The 20,281-nt window shown below is 36.8% G+C and overlaps 1 protein-coding gene across 5 annotated transcripts in view; it reads left to right on the top strand.

The window, feature by feature from the left end:
* Positions 1–20,281, top strand: part of tmem269 (transmembrane protein 269) — a 40,942-nt gene that overhangs the window by 12,336 nt on the left and 8,325 nt on the right. For 3 of the 5 annotated variants that reach the window (XM_063015216.1, XM_063015215.1, XM_063015217.1), the window contains one exon: positions 18,795–18,851. In XM_063015216.1, the coding sequence (XP_062871286.1) occupies positions 18,827–18,851 (25 nt within the window). In that variant the 5' untranslated portion in view covers positions 18,795–18,826. Of the gene's footprint in view, positions 1–11,751; positions 12,294–18,792; positions 18,852–20,281 lie in introns of those variants that run through there. The other 2 variants (XM_063015213.1, XM_063015218.1) reach the window with 2 other exon arrangements.

Genomic DNA, 20,281 nt, shown 5'->3' with positions numbered 1-20,281 from the left:
ACACACGCGAGACAGATGTATATTATTATGAACTATAGGTAGCACATCTCGATAGGTCTGTATATTATTATAAACTATAGGTAGCACATCTCGATAGGTCTGTATATTATTATGAACTATAGGTAGCACATCTCGATAGCTCTGTATATTATTATAAACTATAGGTAGCACATCTCGATAGGCTCTGTATATTATTATAAACTATAGGTAGCACATCTCGATAGGCTCTGTATATTATTATAAACTATAGGTAGCACATCTCGATAGGTCTGTATATTATTATGAACTATAGGTAGCACATCTCGATAGCTCTGTATATTATTATGAACTATAGGTAGCACATCTCGATAGGTCTATATATTATTATAAACTATAGGTAGCACATCTCGATAGGTCTGTATATTATTATGAACTATAGGTAGCACATCTCGATAGGTCTGTATATTATTATGAACTATAGGTAGCACATCTCGATAGCTCTGTATATTATTATGAACTATAGGTAGCACATCTCGATAGCTCTGTATATTATTATGAACTATAGGTAGCACATCTCGATAGCTCTGTATATTATTATAAACTATAGGTAGCACATCTCGATAGCTCTGTATATTATTATAAACTATAGGTAGCACATCTCGATAGCTCTGTATATTATTATAAACTATAGGTAGCACATCTCGATAGCTCTGTATATTATTATAAACTATAGGTAGCACATCTCGATAGCTCTGTATATTATTATAAACTATAGGTAGCACATCTCGATAGGTCTGTATATTATTATGAACTATAGGTAGCACATCTCGATAGGTCTGTATATTATTATGAACTATAGGTAGCACATCTCGATAGGTCTGTATATTATTATGAACTATAGGTAGCACATCTCGATAGGTCTATATATTATTATAAACTATAGGTAGCACATCTCGATAGGTCTGTATATTATTATGAACTATAGGTAGCACATCTCGATAGGTCTGTATATTATTATAAACTATAGGTAGCACATCTCGATAGGTCTGTATATTATTATGAAACTATAGGTAGCACATCTCGATAGGTCTGTATATTATTATAAACTATAGGTAGCACATCTCGATAGGTCTGTATATTATTATAAACTATAGGTAGCACATCTCGATAGCTCTGTATATTATTATGAACTATAGGTAGCACATCTCGATAGGTCTGTATATTATTATAAACTATAGGTAGCACATCTCGATAGCTCTGTATATTATTATGAACTATAGGTAGCACATCTCGATAGGTCTATATATTATTATGAACTATAGGTAGCACATCTCGATAGGTCTGTATATTATTATAAACTATAGGTAGCACATCTCGATAGGTCTGTATATTATTATAAACTATAGGTAGCACATCTCGATAGGTCTGTATATTATTATGAACTATAGGTAGCACATCTCGATAGCTCTGTATATTATTATGAACTATAGGTAGCACATCTCGATAGCTCTGTATATTATTATGAACTATAGGTAGCACATCTCGATAGGTCTATATATTATTATGAACTATAGGTAGCACATCTCGATAGGTCTGTATATTATTATAAACTATAGGTAGCACATCTCGATAGGTCTGTATATTATTATGAACTATAGGTAGCACATCTCGATAGGTCTATATATTATTATAAACTATAGGTAGCACATCTCGATAGCTCTGTATATTATTATAAACTATAGGTAGCACATCTCGATAGCTCTGTATATTATTATGAACTATAGGTAGCACATCTCGATAGGTCTGTATATTATTATGAACTATAGGTAGCACATCTCGATAGCTCTGTATATTATTATAAACTATAGGTAGCACATCTCGATAGGTCTGTATATTATTATAAACTATAGGTAGCACATCTCGATAGCTCTGTATATTATTATAAACTATAGGTAGCACATCTCGATAGGTCTGTATATTATTATAAACTATAGGTAGCACATCTCGATAGCTCTGTATATTATTATAAACTATAGGTAGCACATCTCGATAGCTCTGTATATTATTATGAACTATAGGTAGCACATCTCGATAGGTCTGTATATTATTATGAACTATAGGTAGCACATCTCGATAGGTCTATATATTATTATGAACTATAGGTAGCACATCTCGATAGGTCTGTATATTATTATGAACTATAGGTAGCACATCTCGATAGGTCTATATATTATTATGAACTATAGGTAGCACATCTCGATAGGTCTGTATATTATTATGAACTATAGGTAGCACATGTCGATAGCTCTGTATATTATTATAAACTATAGGTAGCACATCTCGATAGCTCTGTATATTATTATAAACTATAGGTAGCACATGTCGATAGCTCTGTATATTATTATAAACTATAGGTAGCACATCTCGATAGCTCTGTATATTATTATAAACTATAGGTAGCACATCTCGATAGCTCTGTATATTATTATAAACTATAGGTAGCACATCTCGATAGGTCTGTATATTATTATGAACTATAGGTAGCACATCTCGATAGGTCTATATATTATTATAAACTATAGGTAGCACATCTCGATAGCTCTATATATTATTATAAACTATAGGTAGCACATCTCGATAGCTCTGTATATTATTATGAACTATAGGTAGCACATCTCGATAGCTCTGTATATTATTATAAACTATAGGTAGCACATCTCGATAGCTCTGTATATTATTATAAACTATAGGTAGCACATCTCGATAGCTCTGTATATTATTATGAACTATAGGTAGCACATCTCGATAGCTCTGTATATTATTATAAACTATAGGTAGCACATCTCGATAGCTCTGTATATTATTATGAACTATAGGTAGCACATCTCGATAGGTCTATATATTATTATGAACTATAGGTAGCACATCTCGATAGGTCTGTATATTATTATGAACTATAGGTAGCACATCTCGATAGGTCTATATATTATTATGAACTATAGGTAGCACATCTCGATAGCTCTGTATATTATTATAAACTATAGGTAGCACATCTCGATAGCTCTGTATATTATTATAAACTATAGGTAGCACATCTCGATAGGTCTGTATATTATTATGAACTATAGGTAGCACATCTCGATAGGTCTATATATTATTATGAACTATAGGTAGCACATCTCGATAGCTCTATATATTATTATGAACTATAGGTAGCACATCTCGATAGGTCTGTATATTATTATAAACTATAGGTAGCACATCTCGATAGCTCTGTATATTATTATAAACTATAGGTAGCACATCTCGATAGCTCTGTATATTATTATAAACTATAGGTAGCACATCTCGATAGCTCTGTATATTATTATAAACTATAGGTAGCACATCTCGATAGCTCTGTATATTATTATAAACTATAGGTAGCACATCTCGATAGGTCTGTATATTATTATGAACTATAGGTAGCACATCTCGATAGCTCTGTATATTATTATAAACTATAGGTAGCACATCTCGATAGCTCTGTATATTATTATGAACTATAGGTAGCACATCTCGATAGCTCTGTATATTATTATGAACTATAGGTAGCACATCTCGATAGCTCTGTATATTATTATAAACTATAGGTAGCACATCTCGATAGGTCTGTATATTATTATGAACTATAGGTAGCACATCTCGATAGCTCTGTATATTATTATAAACTATAGGTAGCACATCTCGATAGCTCTGTATATTATTATGAACTATAGGTAGCACATCTCGATAGCTCTGTATATTATTATGAACTATAGGTAGCACATCTCGATAGCTCTGTATATTATTATGAACTATAGGTAGCACATCTCGATAGCTCTGTATATTATTATAAACTATAGGTAGCACATCTCGATAGCTCTGTATATTATTATGAACTATAGGTAGCACATCTCGATAGCTCTGTATATTATTATGAACTATAGGTAGCACATCTCGATAGGTCTGTATATTATTATGAACTATAGGTAGCACATCTCGATAGCTCTGTATATTATTATAAACTATAGGTAGCACATCTCGATAGCTCTGTATATTATTATGAACTATAGGTAGCACATCTCGATAGCTCTGTATATTATTATAAACTATAGGTAGCACATCTCGATAGCTCTGTATATTATTATGAACTATAGGTAGCACATCTCGATAGCTCTGTATATTATTATAAACTATAGGTAGCACATCTCGATAGCTCTGTATATTATTATAAACTATAGGTAGCACATCTCGATAGCTCTGTATATTATTATGAACTATAGGTAGCACATCTCGATAGGTCTGTATATTATTATGAACTATAGGTAGCACATCTCGATAGCTCTGTATATTATTATAAACTATAGGTAGCACATCTCGATAGCTCTGTATATTATTATGAACTATAGGTAGCACATCTCGATAGCTCTGTATATTATTATAAACTATAGGTAGCACATCTCGATAGCTCTGTATATTATTATGAACTATAGGTAGCACATCTCGATAGCTCTGTATATTATTATAAACTATAGGTAGCACATCTCGATAGCTCTGTATATTATTATAAACTATAGGTAGCACATCTCGATAGCTCTGTATATTATTATGAACTATAGGTAGCACATCTCGATAGCTCTGTATATTATTATAAACTATAGGTAGCACATCTCGATAGCTCTGTATATTATTATAAACTATAGGTAGCACATCTCGATAGGTCTATATATTATTATAAACTATAGGTAGCACATCTCGATAGGTCTGTATAATATTATGAACTATAGATAGCACATCTCGATAGCTCTGTATATTATTATGAACTATAGGTAGCACATCTCGATAGGTCTATATATTATTATAAACTATAGGTAGCACATCTCGATAGGTCTGTATATTATTATGAACTATAGGTAGCACATCTCGATAGGTCTGTATATTATTATAAACTATAGGTAGCACATCTCGATAGGTCTGTATATTATTATGAACTATAGGTAGCACATCTCGATAGCTCTGTATATTATTATAAACTATAGGTAGCACATCTCGATAGGTCTGTATATTATTATAAACTATAGGTAGCACATCTCGATAGCTCTGTATATTATTATGAACTATAGGTAGCACATCTCGATAGGTCTATATATTATTATAAACTATAGGTAGCACATCTCGATAGCTCTGTATATTATTATGAACTATAGGTAGCACATCTCGATAGGTCTATATATTATTATGAACTATAGGTAGCACATCTCGATAGGTCTGTATATTATTATAAACTATAGGTAGCACATCTCGATAGCTCTGTATATTATTATGAACTATAGGTAGCACATCTCGATAGGTCTATATATTATTATGAACTATAGGTAGCACATCTCGATAGGTCTGTATATTATTATAAACTATAGGTAGCACATCTCGATAGGTCTGTATATTATTATAAACTATAGGTAGCACATCTCGATAGGTCTGTATATTATTATGAACTATAGGTAGCACATCTCGATAGGTCTATATATTATTATAAACTATAGGTAGCACATCTCGATAGCTCTGTATATTATTATGAACTATAGGTAGCACATCTCGATAGGTCTGTATATTATTATGAACTATAGGTAGCACATCTCGATAGGTCTGTATATTATTATAAACTATAGGTAGCACATCTCGATAGGTCTGTATATTATTATAAACTATAGGTAGCACATCTCGATAGCTCTGTATATTATTATGAACTATAGGTAGCACATCTCGATAGCTCTGTATATTATTATAAACTATAGGTAGCACATCTCGATAGCTCTGTATATTATTATGAACTATAGGTAGCACATCTCGATAGCTCTGTATATTATTATGAACTATAGGTAGCACATCTCGATAGCTCTGTATATTATTATGAACTATAGGTAGCACATCTCGATAGGTCTGTATATTATTATAATTAGTGGTAGCACATCTCGATAGCTCTGTATATTATTAAAAACGATGGGTAGCACACATGATTCATTGACCTGTCTCTCAGACATATATCTAAAAAAAATTTTTTATTAGGATTTTAACATCATGTTGATTACATTCATGACAGGAACGGTAGTTACTCATTACACAAGATTTATCAATTCACAAGTTTAATATCAAACACAGTCATAGACAATTTTGTATCTCTAATTCACCTCACTTGCATGTCTTTGGACTGTGGGAGAAAACCGGAGCACCTGGAAAAAAACCCACATAGACATGGGAGAACATGCAAACTCCACAAAGAAAGAACACACCTGTAAATCGAGCCCAGGACCTTTTTGCTGTGAATCGACAATGTCACCCACTGAGCCACTATGTGGCCCATACATCTCAAATAATTGTGTAATTTTTTAACTAGTTTATTAACAACATTATTATTACAACAACAACACATCCTGAGTCTCTGCAGGATTAGTGTCTACATTTGTTACATAGTAGTTCGGGTGTAAATTCTGCACATTAAAATGTACCCATCTACTGTCACACTGCACCCGAGAAAAACAGGTAACAATGCTGTACAAATCAGTAAATAATGTTGACTTTTTAATAATAAAGGTAAAATTAGATGAAATCTGTATAATATAGCTGCTCTAAATATTTACAATTTCAATCATGCTCTTGTCAGCTCTGTCTTGCAGCATGGAGCAACTTATGCAGTAATCAGTAATCCTTTGCATTGTCGTAAATCACCATTCAGCTCTGCTGTCATGAAGTTCCCTTGGCTTCATAATTCCTATTAATTCATGGAGACATTGGCAAAAGTTACAAACTGATTTAGCAAATTCTAACTAGTTTAAAATGTTCAATAACAATAACACCTCCAGTTATGTTATTTATACATGCAAATGAACTTGAGTTCATCCTGAAAAACTTACCATGTAGAAGCACTTTTTAGTTCTACAATTACTGACTGTAGTCCATATGTTTCTCTACATACTTTTTAACCTGCTTTCACCCTGTTCTTCAATGGTCAGGACCCCCACAGGACCACCACAGAGCAGGTATTATTTAGGTGGTGGATGATTCTCAGCACTGCAGTGACACTGACATGGTGGTGGTGTGTTAGTGTGTGTTGTGCTGCTATGAGTAGATCGGACACAGCAGCGCTGTTGGAGTTTTTAAACACCTCACTGTCACTGCTGGACTGAGAATCGTCCAACAACCAAAAACATCCAGCCAACAGCACCCCGTGGGCAGCATCCTGTGACCACTGATGAAGGTCTAGAAGATGACCGACTCAAACAGCAGCAATAGATGAGCGATCGTCTCTGACTTTACATCTACAAGGTGGACCAACTAGGTAGGAGTGTCTAATAGAGTGGACAGTGAGTGGACACAGTATTTTAAAACTCCAGCAGCGCTGCTGTGTCTGATCCACTCATACCAGTACAACACACACTAACACACCACCACCATGTCAGTGTCACTGCAGTGCTGAGAATGATCCACCACCTAAATAATACCTGCTCTGTGGGGGTCCTGACCATTGAAAAACAGCATGAAAGAGGCCAACAAAGCATGTAGAGAAAGAGATGGACTACAGTCAGTAATTGTAAAACTACAAAGTGCTTCTATATGGTAAGTTTTTCAGGATGAACTTAAGTTCATATGCGTTTGAAAGCAGGCTAGCGAGTTCTTTTGGCAATATAGTGTGTATAATATATATTATACACACTATATTATAAACACTATATATATATATATACAGGTCCTTCTCAAAAAATTAGCATATTGTGATAAAGTTCATTATTTTCCATAATGTAATGATAAAAATTAAACTTTCATATATTTTAGATTCATTGCACACCAACTGAAATATTTCAGGTCTTTTATTGTTTTAATACTGATGATTTTGGCATACAGCTCATGAAAACCCAAAATTCCTATCTCAAAAAATTAGCATATTTCATCCGACCAATAAAAGAAAAGTGTTTTTAATACAAAAAAAGTCAACCTTCAAATAATTATGTTCAGTTATGCACTCAATACTTGGTCGGGAATCCTTTTGCAGAAATGACTGCTTCAATGCGGCGTGGCATGGAGGCAATCAGCCTGTGGCACTGCTGAGGTGTTATGGAGGCCCAGGATGCTTCGATAGCGGCCTTAAGCTCATCCAGAGTGTTGGGTCTTGTGTCTCTCAACTTTCTCTTCACAATATCCCACAGATTCTCTATGGGGTTCAGGTCAGGAGAGTTGGCAGGCCAATTGAGCACAGTAATACCATGGTCAGTAAACCATTCACCAGTGGTTTTGGCACTGTAAGCAGGTGCCAGGTCGTGCTGAAAAATGAAATCTTCATCTCCATAAAGCTTTTCAGCAGATGGAAGCATGAAGTGCTCCAAAATCTCCTGATAGCTAGCTGCATTGACCCTGCCCTTGATAAAACACAGCAAACCAACACCAGCAGCTGACATGGCACCCCAGACCATCACTGACTGTGGGTACTTGACACTGGACTTCAGGCATTTTGGCATTTCCTTCTCCCCAGTCTTCCTCCAGACTCTGGCACCTTGATTTCCGAAAACAGTACTTTGGACCACTGAGCAACAGTCCAGTGCTGCTTCTCTGTAGCCCAGGTCAGGCGCTTCTGCCGCTGTTTCTGGTTCAAAAGTGGCTTGACCTGGGGAATGCGGCACCTGTAGCCCATTTCCTGCACACGCCTGTGCACGGTGGCTCTGGATGTTTCTACTCCACACTCAGTCCACTGCTTCCGCAGGTCCCCCAAGGTCTGGAATCGGCCCTTCTCCACAATCTTCCTCAGGGTCCGGTCACCTCTTCTCGTTGTGCAGCGTTTTCTGCCACACTTTTTCCTTCCCACAGACTTCCCACTGAGGTGCCTTGATACAGCACTCTGGGAACAGCCTATTCGTTCAGAAATTTCTTTCTGTGTCTTACCCTCTTGCTTGAGGGTGTCAATGATGGCCTTCTGGACAGCAGTCAGGTCGGCAGTCTTACCCATGATTGCAGTTTTGAGTAATGAACCAGGCTGGGAGTTTTTAAAAGCCTCAGGAATCTTTTGCAGGTGTTTAGAGTTAATTCGTTGATTCAGATGATTAGGTTAATAGCTCGTTTAGAGAACCTTTTCATGATATGCTAATTTTTTGAGATTTTTTAGGAATTTTGGGTTTTCATGAGCTGTATGCCAAAATCATCAGTATTAAAACAATAAAAGACCTGAAATATTTCAGTTGGTGTGCAATGAATCTAAAATATATGAAAGTTTAATTTTTATCATTACATTATGGAAAATAATGAACTTTATCACAATATGCTAATTTTTTGAGAAGGACCTGTATATATATATATATATATATATATATATATATATATATATATATATATATATATATTAAAGATCTGTATTAACAGAACATCTTCTGTATTAGCCAGTATACAAAACATTTTGTAGTAAATAATATTTTATATATATATATATATATACACACACACATATATCGTGTATAATATAGTGTGTATAATATATATATATTATATTATACGTATATATACTGTATATATATATATATATATATATATATATTCAGATATTCAGACAAATCGATGTATATATATATATGTATACACACACACACACACACATATATATATATACAGGTCCTTCTCAAAAAATTAGCATATTGTGATAAAGTTCATTATTTTCCATAATGTAATGATAAAAATTAAACTTTCATATATTTTAGATTCATTGCACACCAACTGAAATATTTCAGGTCTTTTATTGTTTTAATACTGATGATTTTGGCATACAGCTCATGAAAACCCAAAATTCCTATCTCAAAAAATTAGCATATCATGAAAAGGTTCTCTAAACGAGCTATTAACCTAATCATCTGAATCAACGAATTAACTCTAAACACCTGCAAAAGATTCCTGAGGCTTTTAAAAACTCCCAGCCTGGTTCATTACTCAAAACTGCAATCATGGGTAAGACTGCCGACCTGACTGCTGTCCAGAAGGCCATCATTGACACCCTCAAGCAAGAGGGTAAGACACAGAAAGAAATTTCTGAACGAATAGGCTGTTCCCAGAGTGCTGTATCAAGGCACCTCAGTGGGAAGTCTGTGGGAAGGAAAAAGTGTGGCAGAAAACGCTGCACAACGAGAAGAGGTGACCGGACCCTGAGGAAGATTGTGGAGAAGGGCCGATTCCAGACCTTGGGGGACCTGCGGAAGCAGTGGACTGAGTGTGGAGTAGAAACATCCAGAGCCACCGTGCACAGGCGTGTGCAGGAAATGGGCTACAGGTGCCGCATTCCCCAGGTCAAGCCACTTTTGAACCAGAAACAGCGGCAGAAGCGCCTGACCTGGGCTACAGAGAAGCAGCACTGGACTGTTGCTCAGTGGTCCAAAGTACTGTTTTCGGAAATCAAGGTGCCAGAGTCTGGAGGAAGACTGGGGAGAAGGAAATGCCAAAATGCCTGAAGTCCAGTGTCAAGTACCCACAGTCAGTGATGGTCTGGGGTGCCATGTCAGCTGCTGGTGTTGGTTTGCTGTGTTTTATCAAGGGCAGGGTCAATGCAGCTAGCTATCAGGAGATTTTGGAGCACTTCATGCTTCCATCTGCTGAAAAGCTTTATGGAGATGAAGATTTCATTTTTCAGCACGACCTGGCACCTGCTCACAGTGCCAAAACCACTGGTGAATGGTTTACTGACCATGGTATTACTGTGCTCAATTGGCCTGCCAACTCTCCTGACCTGAACCCCATAGAGAATCTGTGGGATATTGTGAAGAGAAAGTTGAGAGACACAAGACCCAACACTCTGGATGAGCTTAAGGCCGCTATCGAAGCATCCTGGGCCTCCATAACACCTCAGCAGTGCCACAGGCTGATTGCCTCCATGCCACGCCGCATTGAAGCAGTCATTTCTGCAAAAGGATTCCCGACCAAGTATTGAGTGCATAACTGAACATAATTATTTGAAGGTTGACTTTTTTTGTATTAAAAACACTTTTCTTTTATTGGTCGGATGAAATATGCTAATTTTTTGAGATAGGAATTTTGGGTTTTCATGAGCTGTATGCCAAAATCATCAGTATTAAAACAATAAAAGACCTGAAATATTTCAGTTGGTGTGCAATGAATCTAAAATATATGAAAGTTTAATTTTTATCATTACATTATGGAAAATAATGAACTTTATCACAATATGCTAATTTTTTGAGAAGGACCTGTATATATATATATATATATTACAGATCTGTAAAACATTTTGTAGTAAATAATATTCTAACCCTCTATGAGGGATATCTTAATCTCAAATAATTACAACTGAACTGACAAGGGAGCAGCAACAAAATAGTTTTACACATACCAATAGCTAAGTACATAAAACACGTAATAAATGCTCAACATATTCCCTCAGTAATTAACTTTAAACTTTACACAACCTTAACTGTACATATTATCAAATCACCATGGTTAAATAAAACATTAACACACAGCGTTATTAGATAAACAGTTATTCAACAGTAATCAATCAAGTACAGCTAATTTGAGCACTTTGCATATTTTTATATAGCTTTTTTTTAAAGTCACATAATAATGGCATTACATACACTTAAACTTTAAACTTTTTAAAGAATTAAAACGAAACCACACGTTACTAACCGCTACAAGAAATAAAATAGGCAAAGGTAGCACAGAATTATAGGCGTTCCCCGCATCGAGTCAAAAACTGATGTGCGCATGCTCGGTAGGACAAATCGATGGGTAGGATAAATCGACAGAACACCGGCGAATGAATACCGGAAGTTGATCTGCCCGAGAACCCGGAAGACAGTCGTGCATAGAGCCTATTGACTTCAGTCATAACGGCGCATTTAGCACATTTTTTAGTATTTATTTGACTCAGTATGCACATAAAACGTGAACATTTCCATATTTACAGTTATAATATGTGTGAAAGCGTTTAGATGTGCTTGACTTATCGTACCGTTGTGCTTTTAGAAGCATCTAGAAAAATGCGGGCGTCACTTCCGATGGAATATTCCAGCGAATAGTGAGCGGCTTTATAAAGTGAAGCGGTGAAGTGGTGAATATGTTCTGTACTGACAGGTGATGGAGGCGTACTGAAGTCATAACCGCACATTAAAACGACTTTTATTCATCAGCGAAACTGTTGCATTGTGTAAAAAAAGCCAAATATTTCTGGCGGATAAAAAAAGACCATCTGGGAGGCGTCAATAGCAGAGTGTTTTCTTTTAAAGTTTGAATTTCATTGCATGTCCTTGCGGGTAAGTTACTACAGAAAATGCAACATTCAAATTATGTATTATATTAAAATTATTATAGTTTATATTTATAGCTTGATATAGACTAGTCTGTTGATTATCCGGATAGCATTTAGTTTTCTGAACTATTACTATCTATTAGCATATGAATAATATATAAAACAATATATTATATACAACATAATATAGCTTGTGTGTGTGGTATATATATATATATATATATATATATATATATATATACACCACACACAGAAGTATATATATAGTGTATATACTCTAAAAAATGCTGGGTTGAAAACAACCCAACCTGAGCTATTTGGCAACCTACGCTGGGTTATTTAACCATTGTGCTAGGTTGTTACAACAAACCAACTATAAGGTTCTTTTTTACCCAATGCTGGGTTAATTTTACCATAAATGTTTGGTTGTTTACTCCAATGCATTGTTTACTCTAATGCTGATATGTAAATAATAATAATACTAACACTGATGCCATTACTACTACTACTTCTAATAATAGTAATAATAATAAGCAGCACAAAGATGTTTTTGAGTTATTGCTGCAAATACTGCACCATGTTGGTTTCAGGCTGTTAAAATTTAGTAAAAAAAGATAATAAACAAACTGGTTAAAAACATTATGAATACATAATAATCAACGCTAGTGATATTACGGTTATGCGCATGCTCACAAACGTTTCCTGAGGTTTCAGCTGTAGCTAGCTAAGTAAGCTAACGTTAACTAGCTTATAAAATTGTGTTCCACAGCTTAGTTAGCTTATGTTATATTGACCACATGCTATTCTATTAAAATTTGAATAACTAAACAAGCTTTTTTATCTTAGGTTAGCTAGCCAGTAGGCCGGTGTTACGGAGAATTCAGTTCCCCCTGTTTCCCCTTTAACGCGCATGTGCAAAACTCATGACGTTTTTTTTCAGTCGCTTCGTTGAGCGTCGGTTTATTTGGAATATGTATTTATAGCGGTATGTTCTTTTTACATTTCATGTTGTATGCAGTGGCGGAGCCAGACAATTTTCATAGGGGTGGCCAGACTGAGACCATTGCTCACACAGGGGTGGCACAGAAACTGATACCTTTTTTTATGTGGTCACTCACTCATTTACCTATACAGGCAGTAAGTGCCATGTAGAATTACATCACGAAGAATAATAAGCTTTTTTTTCTCTTTATTTTCTCTGACAAGTGAAAAACCAAAATATAGCCTATAACCTTAACATTATGAGGAAGAATTTCAAAGATATTCCTTTGCAATACTTTATCATTTGGCTGCCAACTAGTGTGTAATGATGACACTCATTTGAACCCCAGAACATGCCAGTGTGAATACATGGAAAACTAACTGTAATTTTCTTTCAACAATATGATACAGACTGACCAACACTATTAAGCCAAATCAGCATTGAAAATAGACTTTACTTTTAATAGCCTTCTACAATGCTGGAGCTTCTTAAAACGGAATATATTCTTTTAAATAGAAGTGTTATTTAACTGCTATTAAATTGTTTTCCAACAAAATCCGCCCAATTAGGCGGATAATCGCCCAATCTGGCAACACTGGAATGCGCAGAGCCAGCTGGTGCCTTTACTCGTAGCTCGCCACAAATACTACTAAATAGTAATAGTAGTACTAGTAGCACTAAGTAGTACTACTTCTGTAATTGTGTTGGTGGTTGACCTTTATGTCGTGTATTACTGCACTGTTTTGGTGGAGAACTACTTCTTTGAGGTGCGCTGTTGAATTGCGTCCCTGTGAGAACACCTGCGTGCAGAAATGCTTCCGCAAAAAAAGTTGCCGGCAAAGCGGTGATGGGGGGGGCCGGAGGGGTGGCCGAAGATTCATTTATGGTGGCCATGGCCACCACTGGCCACCCCCTGGCTCCGCCCCTGGTTGTATGTTAGGTAGTTTGTAATTAAATACATACTTTAAAGTATTGAATGAACTACTGTCAGAGGTTTTATTGCTCCACCGCAAGTCAGAGGTTTTCACACTGCTGTCTTCAGCCTTGCTGTCAATCAACTAGAATTAACGTGTCAGATTTATTTGTAAATAAATCCTAATACAGGACATGCTCTTATTCACACACTAGTTTGTTTCTTCTCGTTTTGTCACACAAGATAATGTTTTGGTGCAGATACAAATAAACTATATCGTACAGGACAATAAGCAGTCTGTGTTATTATTTAAGGTTACTCATCTCAGCTGCACTACCATTTACTTTCAAAAATAGTTTCATTCATGGTGATCTCTCTTGTTCATTTAAACTTCACAAACCGCATCAATGTGATTTTAAAATTAACAAACAGTATGTAGAACAAGTTTAACCTATAGATCAGTCCATTATACTAACAACACAGTGGGGGAACAGATTTACCTGGAGGCCTGGGGAATATGGTTCCCCACATGTACAGTGTATCACAAAAGTGAGTACACCCCTCACATTTCTGCAAATATTTCATTATATCTTTTCATGGGACAACACTATAGACATGAAACTTGGATATAACTTGGAGTAGTCAGTGTACAACTTGTATAGCAGTGTAGATTTACTGTCTTCTGAAAATAACTCAACACACAGCCATTAATGTCTAAATGGCTGGCAACATAAGTGACTACACCCCACAGTGAACATGTCCAAATTGTGCCCAAAGTGTCAATATTTTGTGTGACCGCCATTATTATCCAGCACTGCCTTAACCCTCCTGGGCATGGAATTCACCAGAGCTGCACAGGTTGCTACTGGAATCCTCTTCCACTCCTCCATGATGACATCATGGAGCTGGTGGATGTTAGACACCTTGAACTCCTCCACCTTCCACTTGAGGATGCGCCACAGGTGCTCAATTGGGTTTAGTCCATCACCTTTACCTTCAGCTTCCTCAGCAAGGCAGTTGTCATCTTGGAGGTTGTGTTTGGGGTCGTTATCCTTTTGGAAAACTGCCAAAAGTTTTCGAAGGGAGGGGATCAGTACATGTTGGAATTCATGTTTCCCTCAATGAACTGCAGCTCCCCAGTGCCAGCAACACTCATGCAGCCCAAGACCATGATGCTACCACCACCATGCTTGACTGTAGGCAAGATACAGTAGTCTTGGTACTTCTCACCAGGGCGCCGACACACATGCTGGACACCATCTGAGCCAAACAAGTTTATCTTGGTCTCGTCAGACCACAGGGCATTCCAGTAATCCATGTTCTTGGACTGCTTGTCTTCAGCAAACTGTTTGCGGGCTTTCTTGTGCGTCAGCTTCCCTCTGGGATGATGACCATGCAGACCGAGTTGATGCAGTGTGTGGCGTATGGTCTGAGTACTGACAGGCTGACCTCCCACGTCTTCAACCTCTGCAGCAATACTGGCAGCACTCGTGTCTATTTTTTAAAGCCAACCTCTGGATATGACGCCGAACACGTGGACTCAACTTCTTTGGTCGACCCTGGCGAAGCCTGTTCCGAGTGGAACCTGTCCGGAAAACCGCTGTATGACCTTGGCCACCATGCTGTAGCTCAGTTTCAGGGTGTTAGCAATCTTCTTATAGCCCAGGCCATCTTTGTGGAGAGCAACAATTCTATTTCTCACATCCTCAGAGAGTTCTTTGCCATGAGGTGCCATGTTGAATATCCAGTGGCCAGTATGAGAGAATTGTACCCAAAACACCAAATTTAACAGCCCTGCTCCCCATTTACACCTGGGACCTTGACACATGACACCAGGGAGGGACAACGACACATTTGGGCACAATTTGGACATGTTCACTGTGGGGTGTACTCACTTATGTTGCCAGCTATTTAGACATTAATGGCTGTGTGTTGAGTTATTTTCAGAAGACAGTAATACAAGTTGTACACTGACTACTCTAAGTTATATCCAAGTTTCATGTCTATAGTGTTGTCCCATGAAAAGATATAATGAAATCTTTGCAGAAATGTGAGGGGTACTTTTGTGATACACTGTATATCACTGTGTGTGTAATTATAAAACACTACAGTGATGCTGGTGATGTATTTAACTGTTTTCAATATGTAAAACAAGTTTAACCTATAGACCAGTCCATTACACTAACAACACAGGGGGGAACAGATTTACCTGGAGACCTGGGGAATATGGTTCCCCACATGTATATTACTGTGTGATGATTCTTTTTTTTTTTATTGCAAACTACAGGCACACACACATTTTAAGAACAAAATATCTGTATTAGAAATTAGTGTTAAACTAAATTATGCATATATTACAATTATGCAAATATATAATAAAGAAATCCACCTCAATGCAAAGTAAAACTTAAATACTTGAAAAACTAACATATTTATAGCTTAATAAAAAATTTTTTTTTTTTAACTAAATAAAATAAAATCTGACATGTGCAAATTTATTTGGGGATGGTGCCCTGAGATTGACTAGCATCACATCCATAGTGCACTCCTGCCATACGTCCAGTTTCCCCAGGAACAGTTCTGGATCCTCCACGGCCATGACCAGGATAAAGCAGTTACTAAACAGAAATGAATGATTAATTTACTATCTACTTTATAAATAAACTAAAAGAGCAACATAAAATAAAATACAGCAACAAGCAAACTTTTTAGAAATAACGTCCCAGTTAACCTTGGTCTAATCTTCAGTACATACCGGACAATGAAGGTCTTCCTCTACTGGTGGGTTCCCAACACATGACTGGTGGTACCAAAAAAATAGTAATAATGCCTTAATTTTATTGGCTTTTTCATTGCACCATGCTATTATATATGTCCTTGACTTTCCCTCTGGGATTAATAAAGTGATCTATCTATTATAGCCTGTGATGGATGTCACATAGACCAGTCATGTGTTGGGAACCCACCAGTAGAGGAAGACCTTCATTGTCCGGCATGTACTGAAGATTAGACCAAGGTTAACTGGGACGTTATTTCTAAAAAGTTTGCTTGTTGCTGTATTTTATTTTATGTTGCTCTTTTAGTTTATTTATAAAGTAGATAGTAAATTAATCATTCATTTCTGTTTAGTAACTGCTTTATCCTGGTCATGGCCGTGGAGGATCCAGAACTGTTCCTGGGGAAACTGGACGTACGGCAGGAGTGCACTATGGATGTGATGCTAGTCAATCCCAGGGCACATCCCAGATTTTATTTTATTTCGTTTAAAAATATATATATTTCTATTAAGCTATAAATATGTATTTAAGTTTTACTTTGCATTGAGGTGGATTTCTTTATTATATATTTGCATAATTGTAATATATGCATAATTTAGTTTAACACTAATTTCTAATACAGATATTTTGTTCTTAAAATGTGTGTGTGCCTGTAGTTTGCATTAAAAAAAAAAAAAAAAGAATCATCACACAGTAATATACATGTGGGGAACCATATAATCCAGGTAAATCTGTTCCCAACCTGTGTTTTTAGTATAATGGACTGATCTATAGATTAAACTTGTTCTACATAATAGCAACAGGTAAATACATCACCAGCATCACTGTAGTGTTTTATAATTACACACACAGTAATATACATGTGGGGAACCATATTCCCCAGGTCTCCAGGTAAATCTGTTCCCCCCCCCCTGTGTTGTTAGTATAATGGATTGATCCCATTAACCCAACTGCCTCAACCCAGTTTGAGTTTGGGTAGAAAAACAACCCAGCAGAATTGAACTCTGTTGTGTAATCAGTAAAGAGGGCAAGTTTACAGATTACGAGCACGCGCACACCCCGACGTGCTTGAAGCGCGCGCACGTTCTCCTTCACCGTTAAATAGCACGCGCATTTTTCTTCCACGCTCAAGTGCACTCGCACTGTCTTTTCACGCGCACTCTCACGTGACAGGACACGCGATCGCTTTCCTTTCCCGTGGATAAAAAGGGCAGGCGCGCGCTCTGTTCACGTTAGAGAGCATGCGCACTTCGTGCACCAGCGGCTACTCGGACCAATTTCCTCACAGCATAAGATTCTGGAGTTTTGTCCTGACCTTGGCAATGATACCAGTGTTTTATGTACATTGTACTTTACTGACAGTTGTTTGTACAGATTATTTTTAATTACCTCAGAAGTTAGAAGCTTAGAAATGGTGACATTCCTAAAATAATCAAATATTACAGCGTTTAAGTAAAGGTTATACACACAGATCCAGAACTACAGTTAGTAAAAGATGCATTATTTAACATAAAACCTTTCTGAATAATTTGGGACAGAATAAAAATACTAATAAAAACAAAAAGCAGTGATTCATAAGCTGTCATTAACAGATATGTAAATTAAACAGCACATAGAGAAATGTGATGCTTTACCCTAGCATGTGCGCTATTAATAACATGATGCCTGCAATACATTCTTAAATAGTTAGGGCAGAGGCGATATGAGACCGGGAAGTTAGTAATGATTGGTAATGAATGTTGGTCTGTGCTGGATTAAAAAAATTTAAATGTAGTATGGCAATGTTCATTGTGTTATAACCGTGTAATCATGCTGTTGTATTTTCTGTTTCAGCTTCGGTCCTGAGCAGAACAACTTAAAACACCATGTTCCTGCTAACTCCATCTTCTGGTACGTTTTCCTCACATTCATTCCACGTTCTTTAATTGATTCTCTTTTTCATTTCCATGTCAAACGCAGTCAAATGCAGCAGCAGTGAGTTGTTCTGTGATTTGCATGCCGGCCCTCTGCTGAAAACCACTGTGGTATAGGAATTGTTTTCTTTCTTTTTTACTGTTGCTGTTGACCAAGCATGGTGATTAGGGGCAGTGATAGCTCAGTGGTTAAGGTACTGGACTAGTAAACAGAAGGTTGCCGGACTAGTAAACAGAAGGTTGCCGGTTCAAGCCCCGCCACCACCAAGTTGCCACTGTTGGGTCCCTGAGCAAGGCCCTTAACCCTCAGTTGCTCATTGTGTAAGTCGCTTTGGATAAAAGCGTCTGCTAAATGCTGAAAATGTAAATGAAAATGTAAATTAGTGGAGAAGTGGCTAACATGTAAAGCCAGGTGGCGTGGACAGCTTCTTTGTGATCGTCACACTCACACTTTTATTTTGTTGTTTGTGTTAGAGTCATTCATTTTAACCTTAGAGAGAAATTAGGCATTAAGAGATGTGATTGTATTTTGTGTTCTGTGTCATAATAAGGAAAGGTGCTAATATTATGCTTTGCAATGTGTGGAGTGACTCATATGACCAGCATTTGTGAAAGTAAACTATATGACTAAAAGTATGTAGACACCTGATCATTAGTCTCTGGGACATTAGATTCTAAAAACACAGACATTTTATGGAGTTGGCACATATAAACTACAACAACCTCCAGTCTTCCGAGAAGGCTTTTCACAAGAGTTTGGAGGGTGTCCCTTTTAGATGGTATTTGGGTATGAGAGCTCGAACACTGATGATAGACATAAAGCAGGCTCACAATCCATGTTCCAGCTCATCCCAAAATTCTTCACTGGGGTTAAGGTCAGGGCTTTGTGCAAGCCTTTATACCAAATTCATCAAACCCTATCTTTTTGGACCTTGCTTTGTGTGGACCCCAGCAGGTTTCTCTCCCCCAGAATTACTGGGCGCAATGGGTGCCAATTCATTGCTGGGCCTTGGCGACCCCGGGGATTCAAACCCTGGATCTCAGCGGTAGTGGGCAACGCAGTTTACCTCACTTTGTGTATGGGGTAAAGTTATGCTTGCACAGGAAATGGCCCTTTCCAAACTGTTGCCACACAATCTGTGTAAAATTGACACACTTTTAGAAAATGTGCATTTCATCTTTTACATTTCTTACATGTTACAGTAATTTATTTGAGTCTGTGTTTTTCCTCTTTTGTTCTCTTACTATTAAGATTCAGAAGACTTAATCATTTACTGTTTTTACCATGTAAATTACAGTAAGACTGTAATGACTGAACTATTTTATCCATGAGCTTACATTTTAACACTGTCTATTTATAATTAAACAAAATAAACCAGCTCAATATTCTGATTAACTAGGCTAGCT

This window comes from Trichomycterus rosablanca, chromosome 19, assembly GCF_030014385.1.
Source record: "Trichomycterus rosablanca isolate fTriRos1 chromosome 19, fTriRos1.hap1, whole genome shotgun sequence".
Lineage (NCBI taxonomy): Eukaryota > Metazoa > Chordata > Actinopteri > Siluriformes > Trichomycteridae > Trichomycterus > Trichomycterus rosablanca.
This window is presented reverse-complemented; position numbering and strand designations above follow the sequence as displayed.